General features: G+C 44.1%; 1 protein-coding gene across 1 annotated transcript in view; it reads left to right on the plus strand.

The window, feature by feature from the left end:
* LAMB4 (laminin subunit beta 4) overlaps positions 1-20,888 on the plus strand; it is a 100,520-nt gene that overhangs the window by 59,272 nt on the left and 20,360 nt on the right. Inside the window, exons 22-27 of the mRNA XM_007083039.3 lie at positions 702-922; positions 6,322-6,418; positions 10,607-10,982; positions 14,522-14,682; positions 17,666-17,871; positions 18,488-18,649. Coding sequence (XP_007083101.2) covers positions 702-922; positions 6,322-6,418; positions 10,607-10,982; positions 14,522-14,682; positions 17,666-17,871; positions 18,488-18,649 — 1,223 coding nt within the window. The remainder of the gene's footprint in view (positions 1-701; positions 923-6,321; positions 6,419-10,606; positions 10,983-14,521; positions 14,683-17,665; positions 17,872-18,487; positions 18,650-20,888) is intronic.

Here is a 20,888-nt window from a genome sequence, read left to right on the forward strand (position 1 = left end):
GATTCTACGTCTCCCTCTCTCTCTCTGACCCTCCCCCGTTCATGCTCTGTCTCTCTCTATCTCAAAAATAAATAAACGTTAAAAAAAATTTTTTTTAAATAAAAAAGAAGGGGGGGATGCCTAGGTGGCTCAGTCAGTTCGGCCCAGGTCATGATCCCGCGCTTTGTGGGTTCGAGCCCCACATCGGGCTCTGTGCTGACAGCTCAGAGCCTGGAGTCTGCTTCAGATTCTGTGTCTCCTTCTATCTCTGTCCCTGCTTATTCTCTCTCTGTGTCTCTGTTTATTCTCTCTCTGTCTCTGTCTCTCTCTCTCTCTCTGAAAAATAAACATTAAAATTTTTTTAAAAACTGCTTGTTTTTAGGAGATATTTAACTGTGTCAGGACCCAAGTCAGTTTAATAGACTGTTTATTTTCAGATCATGAATAGCATGAGGAAAAAGCAAGGTTTTCAGTCATCCTAATTGTGAGCTCTTAGAACACAATTGGCCAAACCACATGAAATTGCTATTTGGGGAGACCAAAGAGAGTTGAATGGATTCAGCTTACTTAGATTCTTTGATAAATCTGAAATATTGCCAGGTGTTTCTGCCTTGAGCCCTTTGGAGGAATGATACGTCCAGGTCTGAAAAGCTGTCTGTACGGTTTGTTGAAAGCCAGTGTTACTGCCGAATTTACCTCCAGCAATGGCTCTGTTGTCCCAGGGTGTTCCTGCCATCCTTCCGGTGTGACTCCTGCTGCGTGTCCCCCTGGTCAGGGAGCTTGCCTCTGTGACCCCAACACTGGCACATGTCCTTGTCTCCCCAACGTCACAGGCCAGACCTGTGACCGTTGTGCTGACGGATACTGGAATCTTGTCCCTGGCAGAGGATGTCAGCCATGCAACTGCGACCCCCGGACCTCTCACAGTGGCCACTGTGACCAGGCAAGACATTTGGAACTTACCAGGGTGCTGGAGTGGGAAGTGATGGGGAGACGTGGTTTCCAAATTTGTAAACGATGCTTTCTTTATGGACTGTTGCTAGTTAGTGTTTTTAAACAGGATTGGCCTTCTATGGGGAGAGATGCATTTATCAAGGAATGGAAAGGACTAAAAAAGAGAATGAGGGTCTCAAGGTTAAGTTTTGCCTGCTTCAGTTTTCTCCACACCTCTCTGTGACTGGGGAAGTTGGATTCACACGCAGCGAAATACAGACGACCTTTTCTTTTTCCCTGTATCATATGTATAATCCTAGGGAAGCTCCAAGAAATTGATCATTGGTCAGAATTATTTATCAGAATGAAAATCAACAGGTGCTTCCAGAGCCCACAGTTCCATTTTCAAAACCTGAGCTGTCGGGACGCCTGGACAGCTCAGTCAGTTGAACATCTGACTCTTGGTTTCAGCTCAGGTCGTGATCCCAGGGTCATGGGATCAAGCCCCGCATCAGGCTCTGTGCTGAGCCTGGAGCTTGCTTGTGATTCTCTCTCTGTCTCCCTCTGCCCCTCTACCCCACTCATGCTCTTTCTTTCTCTCTCAATTAAAAAAAAATAATAATTAAAAAAACAATTGAGCTGTCATTCCCTACCCTTCACCAGTTGGTTTACGTATGGGTAAAATAAGATGTCCTCTTTACTTACCAGACCAGCATTAATTGTTCCTGAAGAATGCAGGGTAATACACTAGGAGCAAATCCACATTGCTTAACATGCGATTAATGCTACTTAACTGCACATGTGATCTTTAGTCAATAAAACAATGAGCATACAATTTTTTTAAGTTTATTTAGTGAGACAGAGAGAGAGAGAGAGAGAGATCAAGTGGTGGAGGGACAGAGAGAGAATCCCAAGCAGGTTCCACACTGTCAGCATGGAATCCAACGTGGGGCTCAAATTCACGAACCATGAGATCATGACCTGAGCTGAAATCAAAAGGTGGACGCTCAATCGACTGAGCCACCCAGGTACCCTGAGCATGTTTAAAATTAGAATGACATTATCTATTTATGGAAAAACACTATTCATGTCATGATTAGGGCTTGGGGCTTAATATATTCTTTGAGACACTTTTCACATTAATAGAGATTGGAGGGAAGGATGAAACAGTGACAAGAAATTTAGAGTGAACCCACAATATAGGAACCAGGGTATAATTGGAATCAGAATGCCAATTTTAGAAGCTGGAGTTTTCCCAACTAATAATAATCATAATGATAACCATGGCTCATCTCCAATTTCGCCTCTGCTGTTCAACTTATTCAAAGGTCAAGTCTAATGCAAGTAAACCTTTGAAGGGTAGTTCTCATACACAGACTGTGTTTTCCTTTCTCTTTTTTTTCTTTATCTTTCTCTCCCACCCTCCTGCTCCAACCCACACCCACACACTCACCATGCCCTTTTTTTCCTTAATAAATTGTTTGTTTTAAAATAGATTTACAGAAAGGCCGTGAAGATAGTACAGAGAAGATGTACCCCACACGAGGTTTCCTCTATTTTTAACATCTTACATTAGTATGGTAGATTTACCACAATCAGTGAACTAATATTGATACATTATCATTAACTAATGTCCGTAATTTATGCAGGTTTCCTGAGTTTTATCCCTAACATCCCTTTTCTGTTCCAAGATCCCATCCAGAACATCACATGACACTTAATCGCTCATGTAGCCTCAGCTCCTCTTTGTCGTGATGATTCTCAGGCTCTCCTTATTTTTCTTGAATATAATTTATTGTCAAATTGGTTTCCAAACAACACCCAGTGCTCATCCCAACAGGTGCCCTCCTCAATGCCCATCACCCACTTTCCCCTCTCCCTCACCCTCCATCGATGAAGCTCTCCTTAGTTTTGATGAGCTTAACAATTTTGAGGAGGATTTTGTAAAATGTCCCTCTATTCAAATTTACCTGGTGTTTTTCTCGTGATTAGACTTGGATTATGGGTTTGAGGATGAGGCCCACGGAGAGAAAATGCGATGCTCATCACATCCTATCAGGACTCGACACTGTGTGCATGTCTTACCACTGTAGACGCAAATCTCGATCACCTGGCTGAAGTAATGTTTGTCATGTTTCTCTGCTGTAAAGTTACTCTTTTTCCTCCTTTCCATACTATGCTCTTTGGAAGAAAGTCACCATGCACTGTCTATGCTTGAGGAGTGGGGAGTTTCATACTCCTGCCTTGAGGGCAGAGTGTCTCCGTAAATTACTTGGAATTCTTCTGCACAGGAGATTTATCCATCATCCCCCCTTTCTTCATTTATTATTTTTTAATATCCATATGGAGTCATGGGTATTTATATTATACTTCAAGTTATAATTCAATACTGCTTTATTTTGCTGTTCAGGTTATTCCAGCTTTGGTCATTGGGAGCTATTTCATTTGGTTTCTGCATCCCTTTTACCCCATCATTGTTGGGTTTGGGTTTTTTTTAAGCCCTTTCTGCCTGACAAGATACTCGAAACTCATCTGATGTGTTTCCTGCCCCCATCCTAGAATCAGCCATTTTTTTTAAATTTTTTTACGTTTTATTTATTTTTGAGACAGAGAGACAGAGCATGAACGGGGGAGGGTCAGAGAGAGAGGGAGACACAGAATCTGAAACAGGCTCCAGCCTCTGAGCTGTCACCACAAGCACAGAGCCTGACGCGGGGCTCGAACTCACAGACAGCGAGATCATGACCTGAGCCGAAGTCAGCTGCTTAACCGACTGAGCCACCCAGGCGCCCCGAGAATCAGCCATTTCTTTAGGGAGTGCTGGTTCCTTTTATTGGAGAGTGGTATCTGACTACTAGATGACCACACCTGTCTCATATCCCCCTCCACTCCTCACACCTGCAGCCAGCAATCATGAAACAAAATGGTAGCTCTCCCCATGACTTCTTGGCTTCCTAATTCAAGAGGAACTCCCAATGTTCATGACATCACTGTCTGGCATGCTTCTCAGACCTTTTAGGAAGTATATTTGCAACAGCACTCGACAAAGACCACAGTTCAGTCATGGAGGCTAAGGGAAGCTCAAGGTGAAAGTCAGATGGCATTGGTTTAACCAAAAAGTCCTCTTATGACAAGGGTATTTGGGATTGTCTGGTCCATTGGGGATTCCTTGGGGAAGGTTGCTCTTTAAATTTTTTTTTAGTGTTTATTTATTTTTGAGAGAGAGAGAGACAGCGTGTGAGCAGGGGAGGGGCAGAGAGAGAGGGAGACACAGAATCTGAAGCAGGCTCCAGGCTCCCAGCGGTCAGCGCAGAGCTCGACGTGGGGCTCAAACCCACGTACCGCAAGGTCATGACCTGAGCCGAAGTTGGACGAAGTTGGATATATAACCAACTGAGCCACCCAGGCGCCCCGGAAGGTTGCTCTTTAAAATCAGGGAACACTTTTAATGGAGTATAGAAGAGACAGGTAGATATTTCGATTTCCAGCTGTTTAAATAACCACTGATAAATGTCTCTATGTCAACCAGTAAAGCATCCCTAGTGCCTTATTACAGAGAGATCCAAATGCGCCATCCAATACTTTCATCAACAGTTTAGATGGAGTTGGAGAAACATGCTTCTCAAATATTATCAAATTTGCAGATATTGCAAAGTGGGATGCCAATGTGATAAAGCCAGAACAAGAGGCAAGATATCCCGACGGGCTGTCCCGTTGGCTGCAAAGAAGAAGATGAAATGTTACCAGGATAAAAGTGAAGTTTTGCAATTGGGTTTTTAAAATCCATTGCATAAATACAGGGTGGGAGTAATAGCTTGGCACCAGCTTGCATGAAAAACATCTGAGGATTTTCGCTCTGTGCTTCAGCTGAGCCAGCAGTGTGGCCAGGCTGCCAAAGAGACAATGTCCATTTAGGCTGGAGTAGTGGGAATGCCAGGCCTAAGTTCAGGGCAGTCATTATCCCACTGTCCCCTGTGCGGGTCAGGCAGCTGTAGGAACATTGCTGTTCTCCCTGAGAACCACGTTTTAAACGTCATATTGACATACAGACTGGTGTGTGTCCAAAGGAAGACGGCCCGGAGAGTGGATAGAACCATTGCTATTCTGTGATGAAGGCTTGAAGGAATTATGGGTAGTCAGCCTGAAGAGAAGAAGCAAATGCAAATTGAGAGCAGCCATCTCTAGCTGGGAGAAGGGCCGTAAGGAGAGGAAGTGGGAGACCGCTTGTTTTGCGCGATTCCATAAGACAGGACACCGAGTGATGGGAGCAGGTTATGAAGGAACAGATTCTGCGTCAGAAATCATCGTGTGAGAAATGTGCGAGAAATCTCACTGTGTGAGAAATCATTGTGCAGCAGTTAAGAACAACCAGAAGAATGACAGGCCTCCAGGACAGTAGGCTCCCCATAACTCCTTACATTTGAGCAGAAGCTCATGGGAACCCCAAAGATGGGTAGAAGCTTGGTAGATCCAGCCATTTTATAAATTGAGCGACTTACAGAGTTGTTTAAGCAGATTTATTTGCTCAAGAATAACCTAGGACCGTGACAATAATGATTTGCTTCTGTATTTTTCTACAGTTAATTTTCTAACCTCCTCCATTTTCAGAAAAGCTGGTCAAGGATCCAGTTGGGAGGATGCACAAAAAAAATCAGACCTCTCCCCAAAACACAGTTCATAGCTATCATTAAATGACTGGGGTGCCTGTGTGGCTCAGTTGGTTGAGGGTCCGACTTCGGCTCAGGTCACAATCTCACGGTTTGTGGGTTCGAGCCCCGCATCAGGCTCTGTGCTGACCACTCGGAACCTGGAGCCTGCTTCAGATTCTGTGTCTCCCTCTCTCTCTGCCCCTCCCCCACTCGTGCTCTCTCTTTCTCTCTCTCAAAAATAAATAAACATTAAAATATTTTTTTTAATGATTAAGCCTCAATTGCAAAAAAATGTTGTTTTGTTGAGCAAAACACGAGCCCAGTTGGGAGAAACACCATCGTACATTCCGTAATGGAATCACGATTTGCCAGATTAATTGATGAATGTCAGTCCAGGTCCGTGGCCTCTCTGTGTTAGGAGTGAACTCCCATAACACTGTAAAGGAAAAGAATGCGGACCGTTTCCCATTATGTGTTTTGTTTTCATTTACATCTGTGTATATTTCCCAGTTTGGGGCCACCTGTCCTTGAACAGCTGGAAGCAGGCGGTATATTCAGGGGCCCTGAGCCAAAACACATTAGCTCCTGATCCTTGGTATTGTCGAGGGTGGTTGCTGGCCGTGGGAACCATCATCTTTCCTCTGCCTGTGCACAGCTGTATGTTCTAAATCACTGGAGGGAAAACTGTTTTGTATTAAAATGCATTATTTTTTTTAGATCGCAAAGCTTGTCAATTCCTCACCCATGACTGTTCTCACAGCTTACAGGCCAGTGTCCGTGTAAATTAGGCTATGATGGGAAACACTGCAGTGAGTGCAAGGAAAATTATTATGGTGATCCACTGGGACGATGCCTTCGTAAGTATGGGTAATTCTAAAAACATGAGGACTGTCAACCTGGTCCTTCCATGGGTATGCTATGAACCAGCTGAATTTTAAATGTCTTTATTTGATAGAAAATTCACAAACTTTAATCTTAGTTTTGAAAGTAATATTTTTTGTAGCCTTATAAAAATACTTTTTTTCTCCTGTACTAAAACTTTGTGCTAAGGGCACCTGGGTGGCTCAGTAGGTCGAGCATCCGACTCTTGATTTCGGCTCAGGTCATGATCCCAGGGTCGTGGGATCAAACCCCGCATCGGCTCCGCACTGAGTGTGGAGCCTGCTTGAGATTCTTTTTCCCTCTGCCCCTCCCCTGCTTGTGCTCTCTTTCTCTCTCTAAAATTAAAAAAAAAAAAAAAAAGTAAAAAAGTAAATGAAACTTTAGGCTAGATTAAATGTTAGTCTATATTAAAAGTTGAAGCCTGTATTGCAATTTTTCAGTCACTAAAACAGAACAGACCTCAGAGGTCATGACTTGTAGCCAGTTTTCTGCTATTCGGAAGCATGTTGACAAAAACAGTTTCTCGATGGAAGGACAGGAAGCCAGCAGCCTGTGCGCTTCATAGGAAGCCAGCAGAGGGGGTGTTTCCTCGCCTTGGATCTCATACCTCTGGGCCTTTCACATACTCACTGATGATTTATTTTAAGATACGCATCGCATGCCTCTAAGTCATGACCAGTAAGGCCCCCCCCCCAGCCCCCCGATCTCCCGGAGTTTGTGTTCTAGTGCCCTTTGTCCCTTGTCTTAGCACTGATTGTGGGATTTAGAGCAGCACCATCCCAAGGAACTTTCTGCAGAGATGGAAATGGTCCGGTGGGCACTACCCAGCACAGGAGCCACCAGCCTGTGTGCTGGTGGGTGCTTGCAATGTGGCTGGTGCAAATGAGGGACAGAACTGCGTGTGTCATTCATTTAAATTCCAGTAGCCACCTGTGGTAAGTGGCTACCATATTGGACAAAACAGATTAAAAACAATTTTTTAATGTTTATTTATTTTTGAGAGAGAACAGAGCACGAACGGGGAAGGGGGCAGAAAGAGACGGAGACACAGAATCCGAAACTGGCTCCAGGCTCCGAGCTGTCAGCACAGGCCCCGATGCAGGACTTGAACCCGTGAGACGTGAGATCATGACCTGAGCCAAAGTCGGATGTTTAACCAACTGAGCCACCCCAGGCGGCCCTGGATGGCACAGATTTAGAATATGTGTTGATTCTAGGAGGAGGGATTTTTGAATCTCTAAAGTCTGCTGTTGAAAGAAGTCAATCCAAATAAATATCGGATGTGGTGGGCTTATCACGTGCACCTCTACATAGCCACACGTGGTAACTCTTTCCTCCTTTCTATTCCTTTATAAACATGCTTTTTTTCTTTAGATTTATTTATTTATTTTGAGAGAGAGAGAGCAGGGGAGAGGCAGAGAGAGCGGGAGAGAAAATCCCAAGCAGGCTCCATGCTGTCAGCCCAGAGCTTGATGTGGGGCTTGATCTCACGAACATGAGATCATGCATGACCTGAGCCAAAATCAAGAGTCGGATGCTTAACCGACTGAGACACCTAGGTGCCCCTATAAATGTGCTTTTGTGACCAAAATAAATTGCCTTTATCTCCTTGCCCCATTCAAATACATATGCTCAGCGGTTTCCCGGTCCCACTTAGTTTTCTAAGTGTAATTGCTACATTAAAAACCAGGGAGGAATTTTGGTTCCTGGAAAATCCATCTAAGCCTCTTCCTCTGTGCCCCTCTAATATTTCAATAATCTTATTTTCTGAAAAGATTTCATCTTTTATAGAGAAAACTTTGCAAATGATCAGCTCAGGCCACAGACCACCCCCTCCCCCCCGACGCTCCTGGGGAAGGGTAGTTTATAAGAGGAACTTGGGCCTCCAGCTGGTGAAGTTGACCTAGTGTTGCCCCCGAGGGGGTTCCTGCTGAGGCCAAAGTGAACGTGCTGGACAGATGGTATCTAGTTAAGGAGCCTAGCATGTTAATCAGCTTTTATTTGTCATTGACATTTTTACTCAGGCTGTAAAATGCATTTTGTAAATTTTTAAAATTATTTTTATTTTTTCAGTGTATTTATCTATTTTTTTGAGAGACGGAGAGAGTGAGCAAGGGAGAGGCAGAGAGAGAGAGAATTCCAAGCAAGCTCCGTGCTGCCAGCACAGAGCCCCATGTGGGGTTCGAACTCACGAACCGTGAGATCATGAGCCGAAAACCGAGAGGCCGATGCTTGACCTACTGAGCCACCCAGGTGCCCCAAAAATGCATTTTAAAATCACTTGTTCCTTGCAGTTAGGCTAATGATTCCCTGACCTTTTGGAAATTGCTGTAACTTCCATAACTCTGTCCCTCCTCCATCTTCCGCCTTTATCAGAAACCTACTCAAATGAAGTACATGCGGCATTAGTTTTGTTTTTTGTGGTTTTTTTTTAACTAAGACAAAATTAATTTTTCCCTTTCTAAAAGGACTTTATTTTTTTTGAGAGCACTTTTAGGTTCATGCCAAAATTGAGAGGAAGGTACAGAGATTTCCCGTATGTCCCCACCACCCCTCCATGCATAGCCTTCCCCATTATCAACATCCCCAAGACAGTGACACATTTGTCACAACTGACGAAACTACAAACCATAACCACCAAAGTCCATAGTTCACTTTACGGTTCACTCTTGGTATTTTCCATCCTGTGCCTTTGGACAAATGTATAAGGACGTGTATCCACCAGTATGGTATCACATGGAATATTTTCACTGCCCTAAAAACCTCTGCCCTCCACCCGTTCTGCTCTCTCCACCCCTCTTCCCACAGCCCATGCCAACCACTAGTCTTTTTACGATCTCCATAGTTTTGCCTTTTCCAGAATGTCTGGTAGTCAGCATCCTACTGTATGTAGCCTTTTCAGATTGATCTATTCCACTAGGTAATATGATGCATTTAAGGTCCCTCCATGTCTTTTCATGGCTGGATAAGCTCGTGTCTTTTTAGCCCTGAAAAATATCCCTTACACCATGGTTCATTTATCTACTCACCTACTGCAGGACATCTTGGTTGCTTCCAAGTTTTGGCAATTATAAACAAAGCTTCTGTAAACACCTGTCTGCAGGTTTTTGTGCAGATGTAAGTTTTCAACTCCTTTGGGTGAATCCGAACGAGCAATATCCCCCCCCCTTTTTTGAGAATGGACTAATTCACCTTATAGAATGGAAAACAGCATGGGTCCACACACCCAGGCTGGGTTTTACTAAGACAGAGGGTGTTCAGGAGAATTCTGAGAGAGTCTCTGACATGCCTGAGCCACCTGTGGGGGAGTATGTGTCAACCACCAGTAGATCCATGTTACCCGAATTGGTAAAGAAGCCCGAGCATGAACACTTGCACAGTGAAGACAGTCCCTAAGATTTTCCAGATAGAAACCACGAACTAGGGGCGCCTGGGTGGCTCAGTCGGTTAAGCATCCAACTTCAGCCCAGGTCATGGTCTCACGGCTCGTTCAAGCCCTGCATCGGGCTCTGTGCTGATGGCTCGGAGCCTGGACCCTGCTTTGGATTCTGTGTCTCCCTCTCTCTCTGCCCCTCCATAGCTCATGCTCACACTGTCTCTCTCTTTGTCAAAAGTAAATAAACTTTAAAGAAAAGAAAAGAAAAAAGAAGAGAAGAGAAGAGAAAAGAAAAGAAAAGAAAAGAAAAGAAAAGAAAAGAAAAGAAAAGAAACCATGAACTGGTTTGTTAGTGGAATGGAAAGAGGGATGCTGTATTTAATGACCATTGCCTGGGTCTCTATAATTATACCAATTTTAAATGTTCACCTCAGAATTGGGCATGGGTGTGGAGTGGGGAGGGGCGTGCCTGGGTGGTTCAATCAGTTAAGTGTCTGACTCTTGATTTCAGCTCAGGTCATGATCTCAAGGTTCATGGGATCGAGCCCCAGGTCGGGCTCTGTACAGATAGCACAGAGCCTGCTTGGGATTCTCTCTCTCTGTCTCTCTCTCTCTCTCTGCCCCTCTCCCCACTCATACATGCGTGCGTGCTCTCTCTAAATAAATAAATAAAAGAAATGGGAACTGGGGACATTCTCGGGAGAAAGGAGTGTACTTTATCCTTGAGCTAGTCCTAAACAAAAGGTCAAGGGACTGACATTCTCTGCTCCTTCTCTCTTGTGTTTAGCATGTGACTGCAACACAGAAGGTACCCAGAAGCCCGTCTGTGACCAGAACACAGGCATGTGCCGCTGTCGGGAGGGTGTGAGCGGCCCTCGCTGCGATCGCTGCGCCAGAGGTCACGGCCAGGAATTCCCTGCCTGTCTTCCGTGTCACCAGTGCTTTGATCAGTGGGACCGTGCTGCTTCTTCCCTCTCCAAAGCGGTGCAAGGGTTAATTGGGCTGGCTGCTAACACGGAAGATAAAACAGAGACCCTGCTTGTCTGTGAGGCCGACTTCAAAGGCCTCAGAGAGAACATGTCTGAAATAGAAAGGATTTTAAAACATCCTGTTTTCTCATCTGGGGAATTCTTAAAAGCCAAGGATTATCAAGACTCTGTTCGGTAAGATTTGTGCATAAGCAATAGATAGCCAAGTTCCCGATTTACCTGAACTCCTTTTGAACTTTAACAGCTTTCAGCTGAGAAACATACCTATGTGGACGCTAGGGAAATAATTCAGTTAATAACCAGGCTGGCGATCATGGCTGTCTGTCTCTTTCTTACCTAGTTAGGATTACACGTGATCTTTCCAGATGCCATTGGTTATAACAAAAAGGCAATCGTTAAGAGCTTGCTTTGGGAAAGCCCAAACCCAGCAGAGCTGAAAGATGCAAAATTGGCAATAGGGTAGTTTATAATACAAATATATTTTTTTCAGTCATGCACATGGGAAGATTTGCTAAATCTTCCCAAATTCTTCAGTTGAGAAACGCCTACATTAATGCAAAGTCCTGTAATAAGTATGACAATTTCCTCCAAATGCATAGTCATTTTTATTAGATGTCGTTGATTCCTTTTTTTCATTCGTCAAACATTTCCGGAAATTATGGGCCAGGGGTCAGCAAACCGCAGGCAAAATCCAACATATCCCCTAGTTGTGTAAATGAAGTTTCACTGGAATGCACCCGAGTCCATTTGTCGCCATATCCTCTGTGGCTGCTTTCCCAGGACCATGGCAGAGTAGAGTAGTTGTGACAGAGACTAATGGCTTAAAATGTTTACTATCTGGACCTTTGCAGAAAAAAGTTTGCCAAGTGCTCTGGGCATAACCGGAATGCATTGGATATAGTTTCTGCCCTTTCCTGAGCATATAGTCTACTAAGAAACCAAAAGGATTGTGCTTATATAGCAAACTATCCCCCGCCCCCCGCAGAAGGTCCTGGATTGAGGAAGAGTTGAAGCTGAAGAGTTTTGTGTTATATAAAACACAGGTGGAAGTAAAAGGCCATTCATTATCACCAGGCACAAATCCCAGAAGTAGATGGTAATTGCTTAAAAGTTAACACAGGGAAGAGGGCAGGCGCCTGGGTGGCTCCGTCTGTTAAGTATCCAGCTCAGGTCACGATCTCACCGATCTCACCATTTGTGGGACTGAGCTCCGCTCCACGTCCGGCTCTGTGCTGACGGTGTGGAACTTGCTCGGGGTTTGCAGGAGTTCTGTTCTCCCTCTCTCTCTCTACCTCCCCCATTCACGCATGTGCATGTGCACTCTCTCTCTCAAAACAAAGTGGTAGAAGGAAGAAGATACAGTCCCCCCAGACAGTTCAGAGGAAGGGCCATGCAGCTAAGGGGCCCAGGGAAGTCACGTGGCCAGGTCAAGCTGGCAGGTGAGAACCGGCACATCCAGAGTCTTGTAAGGACCGTTGTCCCACGGGATTAGGGCTCTGGGTCCCCAGATCTCCCCACTTTTCAAGAGATGTCAGACATCCAGATTTTTATGGACATGTACCCACTTTAAAATATAGCCAGCTCACCCAACAGTGCTTTTAAAACGCACCGTACAGGGGCGCCTGGTTGGCTCAGTTGGTTAAGCGTCCGACTTCGGCTCAGGTCACGATCTCACAGTTTGTGAGTTCGAGCCCCGCGTCGGGCTCTGTGCTGACAGCTCAGAGCCTGGAGCCTGTTTCAGATTCTGTGTCTCCCTCTCTATCTCTGCCCCTCCCCTGCTCACGCTCTGTCTCAAAAATAAATAAACATTAAATAATAATCATAATAAAAAGTACCGTATAGGCTAAATAAATGTGTCTTGAGAATGCACTTTGCCCACGGACCACCGGTTTGTGGTTATAGCAAATGGCAAACGAAGTGGAACCGAGGAAGCAGAATGAGCCAATCCACAGTGCACATGCTGAACAGAGACTACAAGAACCCCCCTCCCCCGCCCCACCCCAGTAGAGCAGAAGAGAGCAAGAGAAGCAGGAGTGCCAGGGCCAGGCCTGGAGTGATGAGGAAATCAGTGAGCACTGGGCCGCTTCTGCCAGAAACCAGCATGCCTGCCCTCTCTTGCTCTGCCTGCTGAGCTCCTATTCCTCGTTAGCAACCACCAAAACACCACCTCCTCCTGGACGCCTTCCGTGATTTCTTCAGAAAAAGACATACGTTTCCTTCTCCATCCTTCCACCTCTTTGTACTTCATTGGCCATTGCCTCGCGGAGGGACCCCCAACAGCAGAGGCCACCCTCTCCCAGCTGATGTTCTCCAGGCTGGGTTTAGTTGTACAGCAGAGGTCGGCTGGGCAAATTGCAAAGGAAGGGGGAGGGGAGGACAGGGAACCCAGGGCGTCATGGGTATAGATTCCATGACTGAAATCACTTACTGCTGTGTGGCCGTGGACAAGTTATTTAGCTTCTCCAACCTTCTGTTTCTTCATCAACAAAAAGGGGATACAGTCTCTATTTCAAGGTTTCTTGTGAGAATTACTCAGACAAGCCACTTAGCTCGATGTCTGATGCATTATAAGTGCTTCAAGAGTACTAATTATAATAACAGTAACTACATTGTATTGCACTGTTGTTATTGTTGTTATTATTATTATTATTATTAGCCTGGTGAACTGTAGTCCTGACAGTTGGCCCCCGAAGGAAAAGTCTGTAAATTAGAAGGGAGAGTTAGAGCAGAAAATGCTCGGAAACGTTAGTTAATGCTTGGCACTTCCACGGAGATAAATTAGCACCGTGGATTCATATTGTAATTTTCCTCAACTGTGCTTTTCAAGATTTGCACTGAATTTCCTGATCACGAGGGATGTATAGCAATTATTCACTTGAACCCACTGTGGGTGCTGAACCCAGTCAATTGAAGTGGAACCAAATGTGTGCCATTGAGAAGAAGGTGAGGAGAATGAATGTACCGAGGATACTCACAATAAGGAAACCTCCTTGTCATTCATGGGAATTAAAAATTAAGACCTTTGGGTGGCTTAGTCAGTTAAGCATAGAGTCTTGATTTCAGCTCAGTCATGATCTCACAGTTCAGGAGTTTGAGCCCCACATCGGGCTCTGCATTGACAGCACAGAGCCTGCTTGGGATTCTCTCTCTCTCTCTCTCTCTCTCTCTCTCTCTCTCTCCCTCTTTCTCTCTGCACGCCCCCCTCAAAACAAATAAATAAATGTAAAAAAAAAAAGTTGAGACCTTGTACAGAAGTGGTACTAGAAGGAACCTGGCTGCAAGCAAGATTTATTCTAAAGAAAGAACTGGTTTTTACCGCAGGCGGGGTGAGGACTTCTGTGTTGAAAACTGAATGTAGATTGGATCTCATTGATTTAAATGAACTATGTCTGAATACCTGTTTTTGAAAACCCAAAGCAAAGGGAGGCAGAAAGAGTATAAACAGTTGAAATTGAAAGATTCAAAGCCTTTGTTCTACTAGACCTTGTATGCTGATCTTATTTTGAGTGAGTGCTGAAACAGTCCAGGCAGCTGAATTGGCAACAAAGAGGTAAACCATAAACAGAGCTATAAGCTGTCAAACAACACATCAGGGAAGAGGGATGCATTCTAACAATGAGCTACCTAATAATGAGGGCAATTTTTAGGTGTTTTTCACTGATCTATCAAAAGTAACACAAGCTTTGCTACGTTTACTCTCATTTTGCCTCTAGGGAACAAATCATGCAGCTAAGCCTGCAACTGAAAGCAGTACATGAGTTTCAAGATCTGAAAGAAACAATGGTAAGAATGAAGAACGAGGCAGACCTCTTACTTGAAGATCTTCGGAAAGAAATTGATTTGCGCTCCCGGGCCCATACTGCAAACATCATGGGTAAGAGAGAAAATGCACATCAACGTTTATGGACAAAGGTTGATGAAATCCATAGTGCATTCCATTAGTGAATCACCCTGTGCTCATTGCCATAGTGTCTGAGCACTTTAGGACGTGAAAACACACCCATTAAAGGTATTATTTGCACATGAGTATTTTGACTTTGTAAACCTGGCAGAGCTTGGGTAGCATTTGCTGAAAATAATGAATAGAGCTAACAATGTGTGATACTCCATTTCCAGCAACCCGAAAGGCAAAAGCATATGAGGCCAAAAGGACTTCAGAGAACGTTTCTCGTAAGACCTTTGTAGAGATTTGGAGTCTTGTAATGTACTAAAAGTCCTTAATTCATCTTATGCTGTTAAAATGAACGAGAACCACGCCAGAGCCAAGACTGACTTGGAGGCAAAATGGAACACAAAAGCAAAACTTGGATTAGTTCATGTCCTGATCTCTGATGAGATCCCCGTTTTACATCTAGAAGCAGATAACTTGTCACTACCGGGAGAGGCAGCCCTGAACGTCCACTCCCCTAACCCACCTAATGGAGAGGCAAAGAGAAAATGTGCACGAAGCACGTCTCAAGGCAAAGTCGTCGGGAGCATCTCCTTACCCTGTGTGCATGCTCCAGGTTTTCATCTGATCTCCACCTGAAAGAGAATCATGACCCTCATGGAAGGTCTAAATTTAGTGAAGTAACTAGGGATGGTGCTCAATAAACTCTCTGAAGAGTAAGGGATTTGGTCTGATTCCTATCTGGAAGAAGGTGCCCATTGAAAGGATTGAAAATGCATCAGTGGATTGCTGGGACACGTACACTCTGGCGGGGGGGGGGGGGGAGAGGGCGTGCATTGGGCGGGGGTGGGGGGGGGAATTTCCCAACTCAGGAAAGCTGTTGTGGAAGGCAGGCAACTCACGATCATCTCACCCTGTTGCAAAGCAAGCAGGCCAAGCCCCAGCACCTCAAGCCTGAGCCCTGTGGGAGTTCCCAGAGGCTGCCCCCAGAGTGGAGGGGGTGCTAGCTTTAGAACTAGTCCCTGATGTTCCAAAACCAACTTGTCCCTCCACAGACATCAGTGATGCCCAGAAAGCCTTGTCTCTTCCCTCAGAGTCAAAGGAACAAACTGTGAGACTCAGAGAAAGGACATTTCAACTGTCGCCATCCAGATTGCGGCCTCAGAACCGTTGATGGCATGAAAGATCTGGACCGGCATCTAGGAATCCACACGCAGACAGAGAAAGAGAGTGTAGATTAGTCTGTGAGGACAGTGTCCATCTCAGGGGAAACTGAAGCCTGCTCAGCCCCTCCCAGTGTCCCCCAGAGTCAGGGCTCTCTGCCTTGTGGTCACCTGCCCAGGACCTGGCCAGCGGAGCGGCCTCTGTCTGGAACATGCCAGATAAAGGCGGTCTGGACCTTTTTTCTACTGTGGACTCCTGGCAATTTTATGAAGCTTCTGGACCCTTCCCAGAATGTTTTGAAATGTAGTAAAATCACCCTGAGCTCTATTTCAGTACAATTTCAAAAAGAAAATGCCTCCGCAGTCACCAGAGCCAAATAGGAGAACACTGCCCCCAGGTTAATCCTCTCAAGCTCACAATCCAGCAGCAATTCCTGAAGCTTCCTCGGGACACCTGACCGTGTGCAGGGCAGTAGAGATGGGGCAGGGAGAAGGGCGAGTTCTTGCCCTGAGTTACTCCGGTCTAGTAGGGAGGACAGGCATGGAAGCAGCCCCAAACAGCGACAAGACTGTATTACAGCATCTTCAAGCCACGCTGGGAACAGAGCAGGGGGGAACAGAATTAATTCTCGCTGGGTTTACTGGGAAAGGCTCTGGGAAGTAGGCGACCTCTGACTTGGAGTTCACAAATGAAGATAAAGTTTGCCAGAGAAATAAAGGCAGAAAAGTATCTCAAGCAATAGGAAGGTGTGGTTGTCTCATGCCCAAATTATGGTTGTGTAGGGGGTCAAGATCAGGACCCTGCCCTTCAACGTTCCTAAAATAAAGAGTTATAATTTCAAGTCCTGCTACACTGTCCTTTGCAGTAAAACGTACCATATCCCTTTCATGAATTTGTATTTTACGGTAAGTATGGAAAATACAGGGACGTGCTTAAGAACATAGTTTCTGGAATCAAACCACCTGGCTTCACATCCTGACGTTCTCTCTTACTGTCAGCGAGACCTCAGACAAATAACTTACCTCATCAGAGCCTCATCTTCTCACTTGTAACATGGTGGGGGGAGGGGATCACACCAGTGCGACCTCACAGTGTTCTGTGAAGAGGAAGAAAGAACACGGACAGGAAGTGCAGCCACGTAGAAAGGACTCCACCACGAGAGCCGTTGCCATCGGCCTCAACGTCAGGGGTCAAAGTGAAGTTTCGTTAGGAGACAGCCTCACCTGTTTGTTGACATATTGCTCGTGGCCGTTTCACTCTACAGTGGCAGAGGTGAAAAGTTGTGACAGACACGCGGTGGCCAGCAAGCCTAAAACATTTATTCCCTGGCCCTTTCGGGGACAAATTCGGCAACTCCTGTTCCATATGGTTAGGTAAACCGGGTTGGTTTCTCATGTCAGGGTTAGGTACTAATTAATACATAGCTAATGCATTTGCGGAACACTTTACGGAGTGTTCTCATATTATTTCACTTAATCCTCACAAATTACCATCAAACAAACACAATCTAAGCAGTTGACTGATTTGCTCCAGGACAGACTCAGACGGTAAAGGGTAAAGCCAACACTCACACCCATGTCTGCAAGATCAACCTCAGTGCTGTGTACCTATTCTATGGATATCTGTTTCACTATCTCTTATCCTTCCCCATTGGGTGGAAATTCAAGGAAGAGGATGGCAAATTTTTGTATTGACCTTTGAGACCAAGCCCATGGTCAAACTGTGGAAGGACGGTCTTGATAACCAGCATATAATTGCATTTGTCTTTGCAAAATTTATCTGACCTCAATTTGCATTAATATAGATCCCTCAGAGACTATCAAGAAGCATTATCAGAGGTCATCATCTGCTGAAAAGAAAATTACTGAAACCACTTCTATCATAAAAAACTCTGAAAAAACCAGGAATGACTTACATAGCATGTTTGATATGCTAAGCTCAAAAGAAAACTTGTCATTGGAAAAATTAAAGCAGATTACAGTCCCGGATATCCAAATACTGATTGAAAAGGTAAATATTCATGAAGGTGTCGTAAAAGTGTTTGTAGTTTCTACTTGGTATACAGATCTCTTCAGTTGTATGTCCCCGTCTTACATTTTATTTTCTTATTTATGTTTTATAAATGTGTAAATATAAATAACATATATACGCTCTGTTCTATAAGATAGAAACAATATAAATACATTTATTTATATTTTACTTTTTATATCCTAGGTCAAAGTTTGAGAAAATTCAGAGTAAGACTGTGGCTTGATTTTAGTGTTTTATGTTTACTTATATTATTTGCTATTTCCACAATGGTACAGATTATGATCATTTCCTCCTCCCACTCTACTATAAGTAAAAGGTAATTTTTATTTAAAAAAAAATGAAATTAGTGAGAAATGCTAGATATTTGACTGTTTCCCCCCAAAACTCTCAGCGTAAAAATGGCATTGATTGACACAATGCTGATAACAAGATTCAGATATTTAGGTACCTAGAAACATTTACTGGGTTGTATCCATGAACCACTGCTGAAGAAATACATATGCACAGAGCAGTGCTTTGCCTCAGTGACCCAGGTGGCATTAGAAGAAACTCTGCCAATATGTTGCTTTTCAACATAAATCATTTCTCCTGTGAGGTGTGTGGGGTACCAGGGGACATGCCGTGCGTGCTTCCGTCCTGTGGGGACCCCAGCTGCCGTGGCTCCCAGACCCTCTCCGGCCATGCCCTCCAGCAAGCTCAGGAAGCAGAGTCTGTGATTCATAATTTGAGCGACCAGGTTCAAGGTTGGAAGAATCAGGTAAATATGTCTTCTCTTGTTCCACTTATAAAGCTGTAGCAGTCAAAAGAGAAAAGCAAACTGTTTGAAATTTTTAAAACTGCCATTTAAGGGAAAGGACAGCTTCTGAATATTAGGTGTTCATATGCTTGGAAAGATAGGATTAAAAAGACAGATGAGTGTGGATGTAAATGTACATTTAGAAGTACGTGTGAATATTGATGTATTTTCTATTATATATGTATTATCTGTACATGTGTAAATAAATATATTTTTTATGTATGTGTGTATATTGTGTGTGTGTGACAAAGAAGTATATGCTTGGAGGACATAGACCTGTGTGGAGTTTTCTCTTTTATAGCAAATACTACGTAGAAATGTGAAGACTTCTAGCCTTAAAGTTTTGAAAACTATAGATCCCTCAAGGTAAAGAAAAAATTTTATAAATTCAAGGATATATTTGAAATTCTACTAAATATGCAAATTTTAATGTTCGAAGTTCATTTGAAACACTTTTTTAAATGTTTGTTTATTTGAGAGAGCACACAAGCAGGGGAGGGGCAGAGAGAGAAGAGAGAGAGTGAGTCCCAAGCTGGCTCCTTACTGTCAGCACAGAGCCCGACATGGGACTCAGTCTCACAGTCCGCAAGATCATGGCCTGAGCCGAGATCAAGTGTCTGACACTTAACCAACCGAGACACCCAGGCAGCCCTGGAATTTAATTTTAGAAAATATTTTACTTTATTTAAAAACTTTTTTTTTAATATTTACTTATTCTTGAGAGAGAGAGAGTGTGTGTGTGTGAGTGGGGGAGGGGCAGAGAGAGAGGGAGACACAGAATCCAAAGCAGGCTCCAGGCTCTGAGCTGTCGGCACAGAGCCAAACGCGGGGCTCGAACTCATGGACTGTGAGATTATGACTTGAGCCAAAGTCAGATGCTTAACCGACTGAGCCACCCAGGTGTCCCCAAAAATATTTTAATAGGAATACACCCTTGGGCCTTGTACTCCTTCCCATGTTGAGAGATATGATGCAATCGTTTTAATATTTAAGTACCTGATAATTGAGTCTAATAATTTTAAATGTTTTCATTTATTTTTCCAGTCGTGTTGGTAAATGAGGGTAATATTTAATTGCTTAGTTTTCTTTAGGTTTCTTTTTGTGAATGCATTATATTCATCTTGAAATGATGAATGCAATTTTAGGTATTCTGTGAGTACATTGGATTGATCTTGTAAACAAGATGACGATGTGTGGCCTCATTTGGTCCGTTTTTGATGATATACATAGAGTCTTTGATGGAGAGAAAAATCAAAGAGCTGAATTTTTTTTTACAATATAAGTTAAATATTATACCAGTTAGCATTCCTGTTTGTAAGCAACAGACACCAGCTCCTGAAAAACACAAAAAAGGAAGTGAACACAATTACTTCTGGGTCTCAGAATCGACAGAAGGACAGAGGAGCAAGCTTGAGAATGGACTGAGAGCCAAGGCTAAGCTGTGTGTGTGTGTGCCTGTGTGTGCGTGAGATGAGTGTGCATACACACACATACACGTGCGCTTGCACGTGCACACACACACACACACAGAACAACAGTCTCCTTCTTGAGCCTCACCTGCATGAACCTGAGCCCCAGCTGACCCTAAGCCCTTGCTCCACATGCTCCAGAATCCCAAGTTCTGGAACAAGCCTCCGATGAGCCAAGCCGGAGGATATCCCTGCACATCCTAAATGTTGAAAATTTGTATTTACATAGTCTAATTCTGCATTGCTATATAGTTTTCACTTATATGCTGTTCATCATTCTTTAACAAATGTTCACTGAGTACCTATTATGTGCGAGACATTTATCTAGGTGTTGGGAACACAGCAGTGAACTAACAAATACAAATCCTGGTGCTGCATCCTGGTGGTTAAAATAATCTTCAATTGTTTAATGTAATTATTACACCTTACTTAAATCATTACACCTTAATTAAACTATGACACCTTACTGCCCCTTCTCAAAAACACAGAAATCTCACCCCGTTTATATAAGCCCTGTGTTCAGCTTTTACTATTAAAAGATAGCCCCTGAGGGCACCTGGGTGGCTCAGTCAGTTAAGTGTCCATCTTTGGCTCAGGTCGTGATCTCACAGTTTGTGGGTTCAAGCCCCACATCAGGCTCTGTGCTGACAGCTCGGAGCCTGGATCTTGCTTTGGATTCTGTGTCTCCCTCTCTCTCTGCCACCCTCCCATTCGTGCCTGTCTCTCTCAAA

Source organism: Panthera tigris, chromosome A2, assembly GCF_018350195.1.
Source record: "Panthera tigris isolate Pti1 chromosome A2, P.tigris_Pti1_mat1.1, whole genome shotgun sequence".
Classification (NCBI taxonomy): Eukaryota; Metazoa; Chordata; class Mammalia; order Carnivora; family Felidae; genus Panthera; species Panthera tigris.